General features: G+C 39.5%; 2 protein-coding genes across 7 annotated transcripts; one reads left to right on the top strand and one right to left on the bottom strand.

Moving 5' to 3' along the window:
- Positions 1–215: 215 nt before the first annotated feature.
- Positions 216–5,676, top strand: primpol (primase and polymerase (DNA-directed)). Its single transcript, XM_058072660.1, has 14 exons — positions 216–370; positions 825–1,090; positions 1,202–1,296; positions 1,744–1,882; positions 2,003–2,150; positions 2,236–2,317; positions 2,382–2,491; positions 2,576–2,738; positions 2,812–2,909; positions 2,988–3,074; positions 3,198–3,306; positions 3,383–3,459; positions 3,545–3,591; positions 4,330–5,676. The coding sequence occupies exons 2-14, from the start codon at positions 917–919 to the stop codon at positions 4,558–4,560; spliced, it is 1,560 nt and encodes a 519-aa protein (XP_057928643.1). The 5' UTR covers positions 216–370; positions 825–916; the 3' UTR covers positions 4,561–5,676.
- On the bottom strand, positions 4,592–19,316 carry acsl1a (acyl-CoA synthetase long chain family member 1a). Of its 6 annotated transcripts, XM_058072624.1 has the most exons (22): positions 16,195–18,284; positions 14,379–15,500; positions 12,578–12,790; positions 11,098–11,212; positions 10,963–11,027; positions 10,786–10,887; positions 10,372–10,471; positions 10,119–10,294; positions 9,863–9,895; positions 9,687–9,738; positions 8,631–8,704; positions 8,167–8,244; positions 7,713–7,847; positions 7,487–7,621; positions 7,094–7,189; positions 6,947–7,019; positions 6,760–6,848; positions 6,139–6,255; positions 5,919–6,062; positions 5,741–5,842; positions 5,594–5,665; positions 4,592–5,383 (listed from the first exon to the last, which is right to left on the bottom strand). In XM_058072624.1, exons 3-22 carry the CDS (start codon positions 12,770–12,772, stop codon positions 5,243–5,245), a joined length of 2,094 nt encoding a protein of 697 aa, XP_057928607.1. In that variant the 5' UTR covers positions 12,773–12,790; positions 14,379–15,500; positions 16,195–18,284; the 3' UTR covers positions 4,592–5,242. The 6 variants fall into 6 exon arrangements, with proteins under 6 accessions (XP_057928607.1, XP_057928595.1, XP_057928584.1 ...); XM_058072612.1 differs by lacking the exons at positions 8,167–8,244; positions 14,379–15,500; positions 16,195–18,284 and adding exons at positions 8,305–8,382; positions 19,029–19,316; XM_058072601.1 differs by lacking the exons at positions 14,379–15,500; positions 16,195–18,284 and adding an exon at positions 19,029–19,311.
- Positions 19,317–20,322: the final 1,006 nt, after the last annotated feature.

The raw sequence follows: 20,322 nt of genomic DNA, 5'->3' as shown, positions 1-20,322 counted from the left end.
CAATGACAGATATTTTCAAAATATTTAGTTAAGTCTACAGATTATGTAACATAATACGTGTAACCGATATAAATGTACTTGAACTGCACATTTAATAAGCAATAATCCTGAATTTTTAATGTTAACAATTTGAAAACAGACCCACACGCGCTTGCTTTCTGTAAGCTTTTATTTTTGAACTACGTACTCGGAAGTTGAAGCGTTTCCGGTTCCAAAGGCGGCAAAACAAAAAGCTAAAACGGCGATCTTGTTGACTTTGCGTAAACCTCCCTCCGATAAATAGTACCCACTTAGGTAAAACTAAATAAATTGACATTCATGCACCGCCACTTTTTGGACTATTGAAGTGTCAAGTGTACTAAGAAGAACGGTGAGTTATTTCGTAACGCAGTCCAAATGACTTGTTTACAACCATACTGTACTTAATGTCAAACATGGCCGCTTCTTGTGTTGCTAAGTCTTAACATGACGATGAGTCAAGGTACCATGTTTTTAACATAGTCTTTCTACGTACGTCCTTTTGGTACTTAAGATACGTATGTAGATCAGTATATTTTATTTACATTATTATTTGGAGCCAGTAATCTACGACAACTGAGGGACTAAGGACATATAGTGAAAATGTATTCCTACAATACCATATAATTTGTAGTCATGTACTGTATGTATTGTATTTTTGAATACATGGCGTACATGGACTAGTCTATAGATTAGTATCCTACGTATCTAGCCATTAGTGAGGGGGCGACACACCTTTCAGTATGATGTAGTGTAGTCAAAGCTGTCAAAACTGAACTTTACCATGACCTTTACTGTTTTTACAGGTTGAAAAAAAAGAACATGATGCGTTCATGATCCCCACTCAGAGTTAATTCTACAGATCCTAAGTCAACAGGTGAACAATAAGCCATTGAGGATGAGCAAGTGGGGACAGCGGCTGAAGAAAGTGGAGCAGCTCGCCGAGGCCTTCCAGAACAATCCCATGGTCACACGCTACAAACCTCGACTCTTGCCGTGTCAGCCTTCCTCCGTCTGGAAAATCTTCCCTCGCCAAAATTTGGCTATTAGCTTCGCTCAGAGCTGCAAAGAGGTGATGTCAAACTTATTAGTTGAGAAGTACCCTGTGGAGTCCATGTTTATGTGAAACAGTAGATTTACAGTATGTCATGTCTGATGTTGATAATTATCATTCATTTCTCAGCCTGTGCATGTTTTTGCACTCGAAAAAGAGAAGGCACTTCCTGGTCAAAGGATCTTCCTGGTTACCAGCTATAGTGAACTATGGCACTACTACAGGTAAGATGTGTTTTCACTGCACCCAACAAATACATATGCACACTGTACTGTGAAAATGTATAGTATACTTTGGTGAAACTCAAACTTAGCTCACATCCAAGTGTAATAAGAAGTTAATTGCTGTCTAAGAAAACAAAATGTATAAACTAACCATACTAAAATAAAGAATATTTATCCTTCGATGATGCATGTAGGTGTGACGTATCAGGAAGTGATAAACAGTAGACCCCATGCTTTAGTATTCTGTGCAACCAGTCCATGTTTTTATCGAGCAGCTGGGACCAAGACACAAGTACTACTTTTATGGCTACGGTTCTATGGTTATAGTCACATTTTTTTCTTTTTCTTTTTTCTTCCGCTGCTTTTAGTTAATAGATAATTTGTGACTCCATTTTGTAGTATATGCCAATGTTTGAGGTTCCACTGTACTGCACTTTTTGTCCTCAGGATCAACACTCAGTCTTTGATGCACTGCTATGAGGTGATAACAGAGGGTGCTGTTTGCAAACTTTACTTTGACTTGGAATTCCACAAGCCCTCAAACAGACAGGCAGATGGGAAAAAGATGGTGTCTTTGTTGATCCAGGTTGGGTCATTTTTGACATTTCTGTTCACATGATATGGTCGTTCTATCACTTTCCCACCCACATGTGTTATGTCTAGTCTTTTGTCATCCACCTTATGCAAGTGTGTTTTGTGTTGACAGTATGTGTGCAAAAATCTGAAGGACATTTATGGGATTGAATGCTCTGAAAAAAACGTACTCAATCTGGACTCAAGCACAGATGATAAGTTTAGTCGGCATCTCATCTTCAATCTCCATAATGCAGCTTTCAAAGACAACACACACGTCGGTAGGTTTGTTGCAGATCGCTGCCTCTTTAGGTGCGCTGTTTATAACAAAAATGGAATTCATATTTGGGTTGGTGTTCCTTTTAGGTGCCTTCATTCATAACATTCTCCAACCTTTGTTGGGTGCAACGTCAGGCAGAAGTTGTTTGGAAGGACCCATTGAACCAGGGTTTGCTTCAACGTTTTTCTTCTGTCACATTTTCCTTGTGGTCATCACTTTCTTCCAACGACAGAACACATGTTGCCTCGGCAACTCAAAGTCCAGAAAAACAGGAAGGGGTTGACCTCAGCTTTCTCCGGGTAAAAGACAAGAATGACCGCCATTCCCTCTTTGTTGATCTTGGTAAGATCAGATACTATTTTTTTTTGCATTTTCACCAAATGTACATCTGTTAACTAATGCTTTTCTTTCAATGACACCAAACAGGAGTGTACACAAAGAACAGAAATTTCCGACTTTTCAAGTCATCCAAAGTAGGAAAAAACGCAGCCTTCACCTTAGCAGATGACAACAAGTTCATTGCCAATTCCAAGAAGGGTGTTCCTGTCGAGGAAAGTGTTTTCTTGGCGTCTTTAGTGTGCAACGTGAGGTATTCAGAAATCAGTTTATAACACAAATGAATTATCCATGAAACATGGGCTCTTATTTGTGCTTTCAACCAGTTTCACAGGCCAGAAAATTCTTACATGTCATGCCACAGAAGCCAATGACTTGACGACCACAACGGTTCCGAGTTGGCAGGGCTCACTGCCTGATGAAGGTGAGGTTCGAAGAATGACTTTGTGATGTCACGTTGCTTGTTGTCATTGAATTTAATAGTCCATTTGGTTTTTGGTAGGCTTACTCTCGGGCTGCCTGACGTCTCCTTACCAAGAAGTAGACAACTTTGTATTAACAGTGGTTAGGAAGGACGGCATACAGGGAAGTAGGTGTTAACATTGGCTGATAAATGTATACAGTTTGTCATGCATACGATTTCAATGCAGTGGAACCTCTAAATTGGAATTTGACCGAAAAAATTCTGGGAAACATATGCTGACCTCCACAGGCATCCGACGGTGGAACTACTTTGCAACCGAGCAGTTGCTTGTCTACGATATTGCCAAGTACCGCTGGTGTGACAATGTGGGCAGGTTTCACAAAAGCAACAACATCATGTATGTTAGCTTTTAACATCCAAGAAACTGCACGTGTGCACCGCAGGTTTCATTGTCATGTGCTTCTCGTCTGCAGGATTGTGGTGGATCTCAAAGAGGATGTGTGGTACCAGAAGTGTCACGATCCTGAGTGCAGGAACTATAGATCCTCAAGTATGTTGGAGAATTTTTGATCAAGTACACATTTTTGTGGTAATGAATGAATATGCAGTTGTGAAGACATTTTTCCTGTTCACAGGTTACCCATTGCCACAGGAGATCTGCATCAGCTACGTCATGATGCTGGTCAGTAAATTTAGTACCGTTTCACATTCACTGCCATAAAGGTTTTTACACAGTGTATGTAAAGTTATGGTTTCAACTGTATATATAGTATAAAATACTGGAAATGTACTACTACCATATTAATATTGTACATTGGTTCAGAACTTCATTCATTTTCTACCGCTTTTCCTCACGAGGGTCGCGGGTGTGCTGGAGCCTATCCTAGCTGTCTTCAGGCGAGAGGCGGGGTACACCCTGGACTGGTCGCCAGCCAATCACAGAGCACATATAGACAAACAACCATTCACACTCACATTCATACCTATGGACAATTTGGAGTTGCCAATTAACCTAGCATGTTTTTGGAATGTGGGAGGAAAACACATTCAAACTCTACATGGAGATGCCAGACGATGGAATCAAACCCAGGTCTCCTAAATGTGAGACCTGCGCGCAAACCATTCTTCCACCGCACAGCCAGTTCAGAACTTGTAATCTGTATATTCCTGACAATGTACCAAAGTGGATGCTACAGGTATAAAAAGCACCTATTCTCAGGGTATTGAATGAACTGGAACTGGACTGTTCAGGTCGTCTTTGTAGAAGTTTCACCTCTCAACTGAGCAGGCTTCATCTCTTAGACCAGATAGGACAGCTCTTGACTTTCAAGACTAGTCCACTTGAGAAGACAACCTGGATGAATGAGAATATCCACATTCATCTGCCTTCCATCATATTTTGTCTTGTGCTTCCTGACAGGATGATGAGAACCAATCATACACGATGGACGAGGCAGACAACATCGATCCCACTCAGCCGCCAAAGCAGGTATCCCAGGGAATGGAATGGGATCAGGAATCAGCTGATGTGTGGGGAAGAGATGACGACGACCGCCAATTTTCAGACTGCCTTGATGACTTTGAACTAAACAGCAGTGAAATCTCAGACGACCTTCTTCTCAGCTGCATGGATGATTTTGATTCGCAGTAGAAGGTGATGTTATTGAGAAGTGAGTCAAAGAGTTACTCATGTACTTTACTGCAAACTCTAGTCACATTTGTACAAGCACACAACTATGCACTTGTCCTTTCAATAATACACAATCATAATATGGTTTAAACTGTACGCACAATTCCAATAATTATAGCTCACCTTTATGTCCAATAGTGTGGCATAGATAGCATTTGTTAATTCATAAAAAGCACGACTGTTCAATGCTTCCAATAAAAGCATGAAACTAAACGGTGAGTTCTCTGATAACCCACCACATTGAAACAGGGGAATGCAAATATATTTAATGTTCTGAATTATCATTACTAGTCATAATATTATACACACTATTTACCCCACTAATTCATGAATTTAATTGAAATGAATTAACAACTTCATTTAAATATTAATATAAACTCTAATAACAAACCAAAGCAAAATGCAAGTCCAACTTCCATGTTACAATAGTCATACTCTATTTGCCCATTGTACATTATAACCCTTATCCTAAGATAAATAAAGCCACTAATGTTTAGCCATAATGTCAGCTTAGTGCTATTTTACTAAAAAGGAACGATTCACTTTTAAAACCATCCAATTCCTTCAAAACCAAACGCTGCAAAAATGTCCAGATTGTCACTGGCAGATATGTTCCCATTCAACTGTCGCCCTGCACATCAACTTAGACCTTAATGTTGGCGTAGAGTTCGTTTATCTGTGCTCTAAAGTAACTCAGAAGCTCCACCCTCTTCGCCTTGAGCGTTGGTGTGAGCAGGCCATTCTGGACAGAGAACATCTCTGGATGCAATGCAATGTCTCTCACCTACAACACAGCAAACAAATGACGGAGAGCGTGAGCATACAACAAATGAAGACCTGATATAATCCCTTATATTTTAAATAATAAGGTATTCTAATTCTACGAGCCAAGTGGTCATTGTCATAGTGAATCAAATATTGAAATGTTGATGAAGACTAATTCAGTGTAATGGTACAATATTTCCAATATATTAAACCGTAATATAACCGTGACCTGTTCAAAAGACTTGAGTCCATTTTGTTTGCCCAGCTTCTGGAGGTCCTCCAAAATAGCGTTTTTAACATCCTGCAAGCAAATAGAAGAACAAACATTAGCATGCACACAAAGTGAAACTGAGTCATCTATTGGCAATAAACTCACCTTGCTCTTGCACAAATCCAAGTAGGAGCCATTTATGCCTCTTCTCTTGAGCCAAATGGTCAAAAAGTCAGGATCGGGCACCACAATCCCCACCAAGCATGCCTTTTAAAATACACCCAGATCAAGTCAACAAACTATTCAAACAAATCATGTTTGGTTTGGTCTGACGACAACGCACCTGTAAACTGTCACCATGCACAAATATCTGGGCCACCGGGTCACTACGGTTGTAGATGTTTTCTATCTTCTCTGGGGCAATGTATTCTCCCTGTGCTAGCTTGAAAATGTGCTTCTTCCTGTCGATAAGTTTCAGAGTGCCATTCTGCAAAATGGAGGAGGCGCTGTTAAAAGTGCCCTCCATGCACACAACTACAAATGATGCAACCTGTTCTGCTTACAGGAAGCCATTTGCCAATGTCCCCCGTGTGCAGCCATCCATCCTTGTCAATCGCCTCTGCCGTTTTCTCAGCGTCTCCCAGATATCCCAGGAATACATTGGGTCCTTTCACACAAACCTGACAACAGATGAGAGGAACATACACTTAAGTGCAAAAGTATTTGCAGGCACACTAAAAATGATACAACCATCATTGTAAATTACAATATTCATTCATTCATTTCTACCGCTTATCCTCAAGCAAGTACACCCTGGACTGGTTGCCAGCCAAACACAGGGCACATATAGACAAACAACCATTCACACTCACATTCATACCGATTATTGCGATTATTGGATTTTCCTTTATAAATCACTGGTTGTTGGGATCAGCTATTCATTCATTCATTTTGTGCCGCTCATCCTCACGAGGGGCGCAGCCGTGCTGGAGTCTATCCCAGTATTCTTCGGGCGAGAGGCGGGATGCACCCTGGACTGGTTGCCAGCCAATCACAGGGCACATATAGACAAACAACCATTCACACTCACGTTCATACCTATGGACAATTTGGAGTTAACCACCAAATTGTGTAATATTAGATGTTGTTTTTGTATGTATTGTATGTATGTATTGAGCCTTAACCTCTCCTTCGTTGTTTGCTGCCAAGTAGTTCATGTCTGCAACATCCACCAGTTTGATGGCATTACAAGGCAGAGGAGGTCCAACATGGCCTGCAAATGGAAAATACAGGCATTTTGTAGCATTCAATAACAAGAGAACAATCATGCTGCTGCCCATAGAATATATAAGACGGTACTGCAGAGGTTACCTGCTGTCCAGTCCCCAGGCATTGACATGGAGCATCCTGCCGTGCATTCAGTCTGGCCGTAGCCTTCGTAAAACTGAAGAGTTTCGAATGATCACCATCACTGCATTTATCTGAATCGAATGTAAATAGCCACATTATGTGTCTCACCTGACACCCCAGCGCCACTCGTAGGAAAGTCAGAACAGTGGGGGACACGGGTGCAGCTCCTGTAAGCATCAAGCGCACGCGTCCACCCAGGCTAGCCTGCGAATTGGAGTAAACGTGAGAAACTGGTCATTAGTAATAAAATACGCATTTTTTTATTGCTTCCTCACCATTGCATCATATGTCACACTTGCATGAAGTATATTTTCTGTTTGAAATTTGCCAGCTAAATCATATTTTGCGCCACGCTGACTGCATCATTATGTGTGCCCTCGATCTTAAAGTACTCACAGCATTCATTTTAAACTTTTGGCAGTATTTTATATGATTAAATATACAGCAGCATATTTGGGGATTTATATGTACAGAGGCTATTTCACAGAAGACTACTGTTACCTGTACTTTTTTAAAGATGAGCTTGTCCCACATACTGTTCTTTCTGACCACACCATTATTTAGCTCCGCCTCCTTCCTCCTAAAAGCCAAATCCAACATCCATCTCTTCAGCGGTGTGTTGGCTTGACTAAATATCTGGTAGGGAGCAACATTACTGTGTTAAGAGCTTCTATATACTGTAAAATGGCAGCATACAAAAAATTTAAGTTACAGAATTTGGACCGACCTTATCAAACATGCGGTTGAGGAGACGCGGGACCACAGGAAAGAATGTTGGCTGCAGTTCTTTTAAATCATCCATCAAGAGCCGAATGTCGCCTTGGAAGAATCCAATACGAGCACCATGGATGAGGATGACACCCTGAATGGGCAAGTTTAAAGAACGCAATGAGACACAGGACACTTTTGCTGCCATTTTAACTTTTCTATGTAAACATAACCCCCCCCCCCCCATCTCTCTCAAACATTGCTCACAAAGCTGTCTAAATTTGTTACTGTGGTGCCTTAGGCTGTCCACAATAAAAGGCCCACCGTATGTGGTCAACTTCTAAGAAGCCATGCCAGTGAATGAGTCAGTGATGTCGTAAAAGTGACTCCATTTTTATTGGGCTCTTGCACTCTCATGCGCATTTTTGTGATGACACACATCAAAGCGGTACATGTTATAGTCAGTAGCATACCTGCACAACCCTCTCAAGCATGTGAGCTAGGGGAAGATAGGATACGAGAACGTCATGTTGGTTCAGCATGCAGTGCACCTGCAAAGGACACACAAAAACACATGCACGTTTCCTCGTCCCAGCTTACATACGCCATACCTCCACCACTCTCTCAAACATATGGGCCAAAGGGAGGAAAGAGATGAGCACATCTTTGGTACTGGTGTCCAGTTTTCCCTAACCCATACACAGAAGAAGAAGAAGAAAGCAGGGAAGTGACCTTGATAGGTATGGAAGAGGAGTGAGGATGGAGAGTACTGAAGGTATCAATTTTAGTGCTGCAATGATTAACCGATTAGCCAATTAATCCACAACTGATATCCTGATGTCAGGCTCTGAAATGTGACTATTTAGTAGTTTAGAAGTAGAACTGCCATACCTCTAGTACTTTATCCATCCCACATACATCCACACGATGTGTTTACCTCTGTCATTTTAAGAAAAGCTGCAGTGTTGGAGATGACATTTCCATGCGTGAGCATTGCACCCTTAGGGTTTCCTGCAAGTACATTGACAGCTACAATTACCTTATTGATTTGGCTTTAAAAAAAAGACAAGGGAGGGTGGCGCCAAAGGACTTCACCCAAAATGAATCATAGCTTTTCTTTATTTATTTATTGTATACTAAATAAATATATGTAAATATATTACACTGATCTAACATCTTATTTATTATCCATCCTCATTAGGGTAGCGGGAGTATGCTGGAGCCTATCCCAGCTGACTTTGAGCAAGAGAGGCGGGGTACACCCTGGACTGGTCGCCAGCCAATCACAGGGCACATATAGACAAACAACCATTCACACTCACATTCATGCCTATGGACAATTTGGAGCTGGGGTGGGCAAACTACGGCCCGGGAGCCACATGCAGCCCACCAAGTGTTTGAATTTGACCCGCCAGTTGCTTTTAAGTATTTCAACTTTCAACATACCAGCTGGTAACATGAATTTCAAGTCAGATGTCTTATTCAGTAAAAAAACAAAAACAACAAAACTGTAAAATTAAATTTTGTAGTTTGATGTTTAAAGTGCTCCTGAAAAAAGGGAAATGAGGACATATAGCTGATAGTATAACACTTAAAATTAGACAAATAATTCAAGGTGGACTGTTAGAATTATAAGCGTAAAATTGCGTGTGTTAAATATATGTTCTGGCCCTCCTGCAATATTTTGTTAACTCAATGCGGCCCATGAGTCAAAAAGTTTGCCCACCACTGATTTAGAGTCACCAATTAACCTAGCATGTTTTTGGAATGTGGGAGGAAACCGGAGTACCCGGAGAAAACCCACGCAAAGATTCAAACCCAGATATTGTGGGCTACATGCTAACCACTCCAAGACATTTATTTATTATGTATTGTGTAAAGCTAAGACAACGGCACATTAAGACCCAGTATCCACCAGTTACTTTTCAGAGAGAACATGATATGTCTACAATTCTGAAAGCTGAATGAGGTTCAAACAGTCTTCTGTGTGTACCTGTTGTTCCAGATGTAAAGCAGATAAGCGCAAGGTCCTCTGGTTTGGGTGGCTGTAATCATATTACACAAGATAACACCATAACCACAAGGCACAAATTGAGTTTCCCCCTCAGTCAGTTGTGACAAACCAATTTGAATTTAAGAAGTCACATGGGCCAGAGAGCGCCTACTCACCATAGGGTCATAGTAGTTTGCTTTACCCAAGTCCTGTTAAATATGGAAATTGTATAATGAGAACATCTCAAGGCCTCATCTGTGTTGATTCTCTGGCTTCATTTGAGCTTTAATAACCTTAACAGTCTCATTTCCATGCAGGTACCAATGTGGCATCATTAAAAATATTACATTCAAATGGTAACCAAAGGAGCCTCAGCTGATATTCAAATTTGCATAAAAGTAGATTAGTATCAGATCAAGTTGTTATTCTAACCTCAAAGTCCTTGAGGCGCATAACCTCAACGCCGTACTTTTGTCCTTGAGTCACCAGATCAGCATCGAACGGTTCCATCAACACAATCGTTTTCACCGTTCGCCCTTTTTCGTTGAAACAGTCAAGAATCATTCGAGCTTTTTCAGCCACGTCACAAATCACAGTGCTGATGGAAGCTGGAAAACACACAGAAAGGGATCTTTAGTTCCTGAGGTTGTACACACTGCTGGTTGGGGATATGTACTGTACATACCTCTGTCGATAATGAAGCCGATAGCTTCCGTACCAAGTGTGTCGTACAGTGGAACCGTTACGAGGGAATATGTGTGACATGCCAGCTCGGATATGGTCCACTAATGGGAACATATTTTTGAAAATAAGACATAGAAATACAGTCAAACTATGAGTTCACTAATATTTTTGCCAAAATTTTGCTTCGTTTTCATGTACCGTCTCGGTTATCGTACAATATTGCACATAACAAACTAGTCAGTTTGCTAAATATCTCACCATGGGGCCAAAGAAAAATGTTGCGAGTTCCAGTACTTCGATAAAGAAAGTGGAAAACACTCCGGAATTCACAAAATAACTAATCACAAAGTACAAAGAATGTGGACCAAAGTTCTGAGCAGATTTTTAAGGTTTAAGAAGCCACTTTGCATGTCACCTCTGGTCTGTTTTGGGCGAAGATGCCGATATACTTGTCCCCTGTATTAGAGTGACCTCTGTGAAGCAAGGCAGACCCCACATACTCGGCCCGGTCTGCAACCTACGCAACACAAAAACATAACTTGTGAATCGTGCTCAAAAGCTGATGTAACATTTTAAAAGGCTGACATCTCACCTCTCTGTAAGAAAGCCACTCGTACGGCTGGTTTGGTTTTCTTGAGCCTAAACAAGGTCCGTTATCTGTACGGGACAGTAGTTTGTCTTTAAAGAGAAGGATCATCTTTGAAGTCATAAAAAGAGCAAAACTCACTTGACATTCTGAGCCCTCGAAGGAACACCTCGTATATCGTGGTTGCGTCACTGAAGTAGTGCGTCATGTGCTCGTCGCTGCTGTTGAGCACTGACCTTCTTGCACCTTCTTCGTCCTGAGAAGAAACCCCCGCCCAAAGACGCTTACGTGGTTGTCGCTTTACATTATCTTATTTAATCCCACCCATTTTTCATGTTCAGCAATTAATGATAGTCTTCACTACCTGTGATTACCTGTTTGTAACAGGTTAGGAAATATGATAGAGAATGTGTAATATTAACATTTAAATAGAGTTTCTACATAGCTTGGTATACCAAACGCTTTATTCAATTGTGTAATAAATTATGAATTCAGGATAGAAGAAGTCCTTTCTTGTAAATTCTATCCTGACCTTTATTAACTTTCTTCATGTATCTCCAACTCACAAAACATGTCTGTACTCCTTCTTGGAATGACACTTCCTCATTGTCACCAAAATCACAAAAATGTCTTAATTTTGCTCATATTTGTCTACATAAACAGAAGGAAAAAAAACAAAAATTGGATATTCTTATCGCTCACTAAACTAACTCTTAAAGTACAATTTGACAGTTTAAATCCCGGAAAATACAAAAACGTGAATTCATATTAAAGTACTTTGAGTGCATTGCTTCATAGCTTATAAAAATACAGGTAAAGTGCATATCAAATGTTGTGCTACTATTAAAAAAGGCAAATAGATTTTCAGACACGTGTTCAAGCTTTTAGCTTGAATTAAATTTCCAGTTCATTTGAAGCTGCTAATACATACAAATATACATGTAATTGTGTCCTGTCATTTATCTTTTTGTTCATAAAATACAGCAAAACTTGGATTAATCAACCAATTAATTGTGATTAATTCAGGGAAAGCTGTGATTAATTTTGTGATTAACTTTTTCTGACAAAAACTCTAAGAACACCGACTAGCATATGTTACCAATGGTGGTTAAAGGAACATATTGAACAAATTAATGTCTTTATTTTCACAATTCAAACTAAAAACTGAATAAAAATAATCAAGCACTGTCTCATAGACACAACATGTCTGATGCACGTCCACATAGAAAATTAGTCTCAGAGAAGCGACTAACAATTTGTCATTCTGTTGAGTAGCTAAACTTTGCCAAATTGCTATGTTAGCTGACAACAAACAACTAATGTGTGTGAATTATGCAGAACGAGGAAGTTTGATTTTAGAAAGTTTACGCTTTCTAGGCAGCCATTTAACCATTGCACACTGCCCCCTTTAAGAAGGCCTCATTTGGTGATGAAGATCCATGTTGCTAGCCATTAAAATTCAATGACAGCACAATCAGCATCACTGTTGCTCTACCTAGCGGCAAAATGATATGTAAGTCTGCCATAACTGGAAATAAAGTTCCTGGATTCCATATCTATTTCAGTGATCGTACAAACACACCTAAAGTGCCCCCCATTCTGAGAAAAGAAAAATACATACTGCCATTTCCACAGACTGCATGCTGAGGTCACACGGTGGTTTGAGGGCTTTTGGCCGGGTGGACAGCCAGTATGTGGTAATGGCGGCGAAGACACCCATGCCCAATAGTGTGTTGCTTGGAAGACCTCGTATATACTGGCGAACGTCATCCAACTCTGGAATCCGCAGCTGTCTCAGGACTTCCTGAGCCTGCATGGCTGTTGTTCACGGAGCCTGGAGTTTAGAGAGAAGAACGCTCCGTTTATCGGTTTAGTGCTCAGTCTCCAAGATGGATTTCAAGATGTTGCTATGAATGGAAACTAGGAAGATCAAAACCTACCACAGACTAAGAAATCTATTTCTTTTGGTCACAAATGCTGAAGGATTAACTACTGTGTTACATTCCGTTTACTGTCCACCAGAGGCATCGCTCTCTGTTCTGAACTCCTGTTTCCATGCCAGCACCATAGCAACATTTTGCCTCCTTTCCCAGTTAAAAAAATAGTTTGGAGCTGCAAAACATGACACATCTTATAAACTGAAGTACAGTATGCATGCGTAGGTCTACTTTGAAATCAGATTTGTGTAAAATTAAAATAAAATGTAGCCATGGTTCCATGGTTTTAACATTTTACTTGTTGTTCATTGTTTTTCCATCGCTGTCCTTTGTTTTTACTGTTGTTGTATATTAGCTTGGCTACATTGTAAAATCAGCCTGAATTTGCACAAAGTATCAGTATCGGATCGGTATTGCTGAAAGCAGCCTAGAAATGAAATCAGTGGTATCACACATCATTCGTCATTATATTATGTAATTATTGTGACCAATCCTATTTAAATTGTAAACTGCTGTGCCAAAATGATCATTTCTTTTGGATATGTGCAACAAAAGCAAACATTGAAAGCTTGCATGGTTGTCGACTACCACAATGTAAAGTACTTACCGTACTGTTTACATGCCTTTTAAAGTGGATGAAAACACATTTGCAGAGAAAATTCCCTACCGAGTGACTTTAAATTCTTAAATACGGCAAAAAATATTTAAATAATTCTCTATTATTTGAGGTTCTGCAAACAAAACAAACCTGTATAGTCAACAAATGACTACAAATCCAATATATCCCTATGGGATACAGTTAATCAAGTCATGCATTGTTACTCTTAACCCAAAATATATTTAACTATTTAAACTGGAGACATATGCAAACCTACTTGAAGATGTACATTTTGAATTCACTTGCAAAAAATGTGTAAAAAAAAAAAAAAAAGAAAGATATTCCCAACAACTTTCCAATATAAAAGAGCAATGTCCCGGTCGTACAAGACAGTTAACAGGCTGGTAAATGTATGTGAAGTCTTCAGGTCTGCGATTCATCTCCGTTCATTCCAGATGCAAATTGGATGAGCCTGGGGTCAAAACGACCCAAATATGTATTATATTTTTGCATTTCATTTGAGTCTTTCCAAGCAAGTTAATCTTGTTTGAACAATCTGACCTGGATGTCAGAAGCTAACTGCTAGTAAGTAAATAAACAGGAGCAACAGCAGAAACAATTGACTTCTCACTTACTTCTATAATTAAATGTCGAGCCTGTGACAAATGGGACTGGTGCATGCTGGGAGACAGCCATTCAGACAAGCAATCACATAAATGTGTAGAATTGTTATAAATGCTTTTTCCCCCCTTCTTAAGCCTCTAAGATTCAAAAATAAGAACTGTGTGACAGGTGTACTAATGGCAAGTCAGAGTATTAATATTGCAAAAATTAGCTCTTTTGAAAGCAGTTGAAACGAAGCCGCACAATCAAATTAACATACTCACAGATCAACAATGTGTACTGAATGAGTAGTATGGAGTCTATCCCGTAGTGCAGTAGTTCTATGAGGAAGGACTCAGTGACTTCTAATAGACCTCTGCGGTTCTCACACTATGAATAGCACACACACACACACACACACTCCCCTCCAAGAGAGAAACTCGCACACATGCAACACACGTCACAACCAAACCTTCCAAAGACCAGAATAAGGTTGATTTATTTAGTCCTCACATTTGCAACTACAGTATGCCTATAATGACCTACAATACAATATGATCATACAACCTGCTGTATAAAAACGCCGCAAGGCTGTGATATCAAACTTTGCACTAATTATCATATTAGAGATACTGAATGCAAATTGCTACAGAAGAATTGAACATGGGAGGAGTTTAGCTGAAATATGTTGAATTTAGGTATTTAAATCATCACAACAGAAAGGAACTCTTCACTGCTCTTTGCACAAGCTGGAAGAACTAACCAGACAGAAATATACATACAATATTGACACACCCATACCCACAATGCTGAATAAACAGTTCTGTTAAACTTTACATTGCACGTGATAAATTAACAATCATAATAACAGTCGAAGTTGTCAAATAGTGTCTAAGATGCTACACATACACACAGCATTAAAGTGACAAATACTGCAATAACACTCGAGTGCAGTTCTCTGTGTGTAAAAATCAATTTTAGAAGCTTTTTACAGCATTTCATTTGGTTACAACAGCACAACATATGGTAAAATAACATACATATTCATACATATACAGTAAACTCACATTTAAAGCACTAAAACTCCGACATGTCCAATAAATAGTGTTTATCATTAATGAATAATTCAGTATTGTTGGAGATTAGAGATTAGGGTTGGGCAATAGTTTTTATATACCGCTATACTAGTGATAAGAAAATGACTTATATCAGTAGAAATAATGATTTCAAAGTTGAAGACCTCGGGGTGATGAACTAAACATGTTCAAATAGCGAAAGTTGGCGGAACCTCATCTTATGGCGCCTGAAGGGAAGCTAGCTAGTCTTTGCTTAGTTGCGAATACAACTGTGTGCGTGGATGAATATACTTTAGCGTTTTACAATGCCCGATGACAACGTCCAGGTTCCTAGTGGAAAAAAGACAAACTACAGCTCATATTACAGACATTATCAACACACTACCGACCTTCAAAATAACAGTGACTTGACTGTGTAAACAAAATAAGAACGCCTTAAAAAAATATCATACATAAGCATGGGTGACTACATCTTCCTTCATCACAGCAGAAGCTAAAACCCATTAGAACATTTTGCCTTTTTTTTTTACCAATAAAATAAATGTTCATTATAGCTTTTTATACAAGACTCCACTGAATTTAATGATATCTTCCCAAAAGTATTGTGATACAGGTCAATATCCCCCAACCCTTTTGTAGATGTCACATTATGGTTAGAGTTTATAAGCTGGAATGAGTTTACATTTTAATAGTTTCTTTTCCTAAATTGTCTGACTTTGAGAACAAAAAAATTCACAAGGCGTTAATGTAACTTTAATGATGCTACGTTTAGTCATCATGGAAATTATAAGGGTAGGATTTATTGTACTACCATCCACCTCGTGCAGATATGCAACCTTTTTTATTGTTTTGTTCTGGTTCATGGAACCTTACATAAAAACTGCTAACTATCAGTTTAAATACACTTTTTCACAGTTTTGCCAAGTTAAGAAATTCAAACACAAGCCAACAATTCCAGTCCCTTATGTCAACAAATTTGAATGTTAGTGTGTCTTTGGATGCTGACTGACAGCAGGTCACATACCATGATTGTCATACTTGGCTGAGCGTTATTGGAGGCAAAAGGTACTTTGACAAGCGCCAACACCTCCAGTCTCCATACTTGGCCTGAGAGGTTGGTGAGCCAATGGCAGAGCCAGTTCCCAGGTCACCCCATACCACTGCACACACACACACACACATCAGACACACGCTAGAAGAGAAAGTAGGGGAGAGGGAACGGCGGTCCAGCTGGGTCATTTAACACGTGATGCAACATCAAGACCAGCTCAGCTCCAGCGCAAACCCAGTCACACTGCAATCACAGCCAAAATGTTCCTCCTGGTCTGTTTGACCAGTCAGAAGATATCGATCAGGGGTTGTCAAAGTTTACTGTCAAAAGTCCAAATATAAAATTGCATCATTGGTCTGGAATAATCGTTACAAAACACGGGACATAAAGTATCGTCTGTAGTCATCTTGTTGACCGGTTGGAAATAAATGAATGAATCAAAGAGTAAAAGTTCATCACACTGAACTTACACAGCAAATCTGTTAGATAAGAGTATAAAATATAATTTGAAAACAGAAATATGTAGGAAAAGAATGTAAATCCTTTATCGTCACCATTCTCTCAACTCTCGTAATGGTTAGTTTCAGTTTTGGTTATGTTGCGAGCCGATTATGTCCACATCAGCCAGTTAAAGAGGAGCCGAGATTCCACAGGTTCCACTTTAAATATGAGATCAAATTGTCTCCATAATGTGGTGTCAGGGACTCAAGCTCAAAATCTGACTGAGCTGTAATACTAAAAATGGGACCTACAGTACACGGGGAGTGTAGAAAAACGAGAGAAGTAGCCTATCATTTGGTTGTGGTTGTATCTTCATTGGCAGCATCCAAGATAAGAACACTCACGCCGACGGTTCTTGACCTCCTGGCTGAAATTGTACACCTCCAGTCACATGGTCAGAGTTGGGGGGGGGAAAGACAGTTGAGGGTGGAACAGAACTGGGCCAAAGGTCATGTACTCGTCATCTACTACCAACACAGCAACAGGGAACATGACCTCTGGAGTGTGGTTGAAACAGTAAAACTATTTCCCATAAATCACATCAGTGTATTAGAAACATTCAGTCCCTCTAGGATTTAGCAGGCTTCTTTTGTTATTGTTGCAGCCTAGACTGCCTGCTTTTGCAGCAGCTTTTTCAATAAATTCTGCTATATTTGCAATGATTTGTGAATAATCTGCTCAAAATATTCACTTTCCATTGTATCTCATCATTTTGACGGTCACTGTTTACCTTCAAAACAATGTGAATGGGGACTTGTGTCTTAAAGTGGAAGGAGATATTTCCAAGTACAGTTCTGTCAGTGATGGCACAAAAAACTTCTAAATATAGTCATCCCTTGTTTACTTTGGTACTTCTTTACTTAAAGGGGAATTTCACCCATCATTCACAATCCTTATGTGAAACATGAACACATACTTATTTCCCTTTTTTGTGCAACATAACATGACAAAATGAGTTAATATTAGCAAGCTAACAATGGACGTCATTGGGACACACCTGTTTTGTTTGTTTTTTAAAAAAAAAAGCTGTGATCATGCGTTAAGACGTACACTGATGATAACATGTAATCATTGCAGTACCTTGCCATATTGAAAAAAATCCATCCAATTTCATGGCTGGTTGTTAAAAATCACACATACTGTGTGCATATATTACAAGTGTGTCACATGACAATTTGTGCAGCCCCTAACATCAGGAGGAGAAAGTTATTTTTCTAAATCCTAACCATTGCGGCTAAACTCCAGTTTTGTACTTCACGGGTCATCGCTACAGTGGCCTATTGTGTAAACAGCAGCTAACTTTGTATGTTGTATGTTTGTATAAAACACGCCAAGTGGGTGCAGGTACACTTTGCATGTAGATGACCAAAGAGAGGCCCAGGGAAGTGTTGTGCTGCTCCTGCTGAGGAGACACAAACACAGCGTCCCCCTGTGTCTTTTAATGAAAGCAGAGCCTGTACGCCATAGATGGATGACTGAATCACATTGGTAACCTAACTGTCATCTTTAAATATGCTTTGCATGCTGATGTTCCTTTCCATACAATTTGAAAATCAGTTACACGAGTCATGCCTGTATTCATCACACTGTGTAAGTATTTGTGGTACTTACAGGTTACAACAGTCAACAGTGTTCATTAACAACGCAGCCTTGACACATCCAATATGGCGGCGACGTTGACGTACGTACGTATATACTGTATGTTTAACACCTACTTAGCTTAGCGTAAATTTAGCATTTGCTTATCAATAAGCCCGCCTTGACATGAGTAAACAAGGAAAAGACAGTAAAGGCTTTAGTGTAAGTTGATGCTTTGTCTCTTTTTCTTTTTTTTTTAAACGTGCTCTACATTCCTGTTCCCGACGAGTTCTACATTGAAAGCAGTTCATTCCCTCCCTCCTTGTTGCCTGGCAACGAGTCTCTGTAATCAAAGAACTAGACTGAATTCAGCTTTTCAGCATTTTCGCTTTACTTTTACGAAGTAAAGTAGTTTGTTAGTGTTTTCCACACTGAAAATGAAACGCAATGGAAGCAAGCGGCACTTATGTGTCATCCTAACATGTTTCTTCTTCAATGAGCCGTGTTTCCCTCCAGCTTCATAGGCTTCACAAGTTAAAACAACGAACCCTCTAATCGCATTAACAATAAGAAGAATACTATACTCCACAATGACAACACCTTCAGCCCAAGACGTCACGAGAAGGAAGGCACAACGTAATAGATTGCATATAGTTCTTTTACATTGAAACACACGCTGATAAAGTGCTAAAAAAAAGATGTACATAGAGTTAAATGTTTCTACAGACCTGTGAAGGATGCCGAACAAGAAACGTTTTCTGGGGTGCCTTGGAAAAGACACTGCGAAGTGCCTAAATCTCACAAGTGCCGAATTAGCCAATCAGGTGCCTCGTTGCATCCTACCCTTCCTGAAACTCTGTCTCGCCTTGAATGGCTTCACCCTTACATACATACATACAATACATTCGTCCTTTACAGTGACTGTAAAACTCAGATTAGGTGAACTATTCATTTAATAAAAGTTGTTTTATATGCATATCCTTTGTTAGAACAACCAAATTACACTGATAATAATCTAACCCAACTAACAAACAAACAAATGTCAATAAAAACACAACTTCCTTGCTAAGAAACTAAATGACAACCAAATTAATGTAGGCTGCGATATACTTTATAGAGTACGCTGTTTGTGTTCATGTCAAGCTTTTCTCCTCTTCAAGTTTTATCTGCCAATCACAACTATCTAGAAGCATCATACTGGACTTGTCCTGACTTGACTGAAGACCTTTTTTTTTTCTTTTAACAGATGATAGAAGACCAATGAGGACAACAACAACATGAGTTTCACTTCCACGATCCAAGAAACAAGCAGCAAGGACATTAAGGTATGTGTTCTTATCGCTATCTATACATCCTTCCATGTGTCGATCAAGACCCCACGCATCCTCAATCACAAAGATTCACAGCAATCAGTTATGTAGTTTTTGTAAAATCCACTTTGCAAGCAAAGGGTAACAAAGGGGTATGCAAAGTCCAAACTGCGGGCCTTTTGCAGCATTGGCATATTCTAAGGATAGAATTAAACATGGTTCCCATGGCTGTTTTATTTATACATTATTAACAAAGTCAAAATAAATAAACAACCTGCATTCTTGCATTCAGGGGTGGACTGGAACAAAAATGTGACTCTGGATTCTTTGCTAGCAGCCTGGCCCACTACAATCCGTATGCACATACTATGCCAACTTATTAAATATACAATTTTTCTTGCTGAATGTGTTTGACAGAAAGTGTGTACTGCATGCAGTTGGAGTTTCACTTGGATACTCAAATTTCTGCTTGGCATCTTGACTTCTGATGTTTGTTGGTAAAATAATACAAAATGATGATCAAATGTGTAATAATATCATAAGGGGATGATATGTTGATATGGTTTCTAATATGGCCTTCTGAGGGTAACCATAACTACGATATGGACCACAATGAAAACCAGCTTGAGGCCCACGTTTTATATTATTGAATAAATAAATAAGAGTGCAATAACTTATGGTTGGGTCACTGGGCTGCTGGTGTCTCTGGTGA

The sequence above is a fragment of the Doryrhamphus excisus genome, chromosome 1, assembly GCF_030265055.1.
Source record: "Doryrhamphus excisus isolate RoL2022-K1 chromosome 1, RoL_Dexc_1.0, whole genome shotgun sequence".
Classification (NCBI taxonomy): domain Eukaryota; kingdom Metazoa; phylum Chordata; class Actinopteri; order Syngnathiformes; family Syngnathidae; genus Doryrhamphus; species Doryrhamphus excisus.
This window is presented reverse-complemented; position numbering and strand designations above follow the sequence as displayed.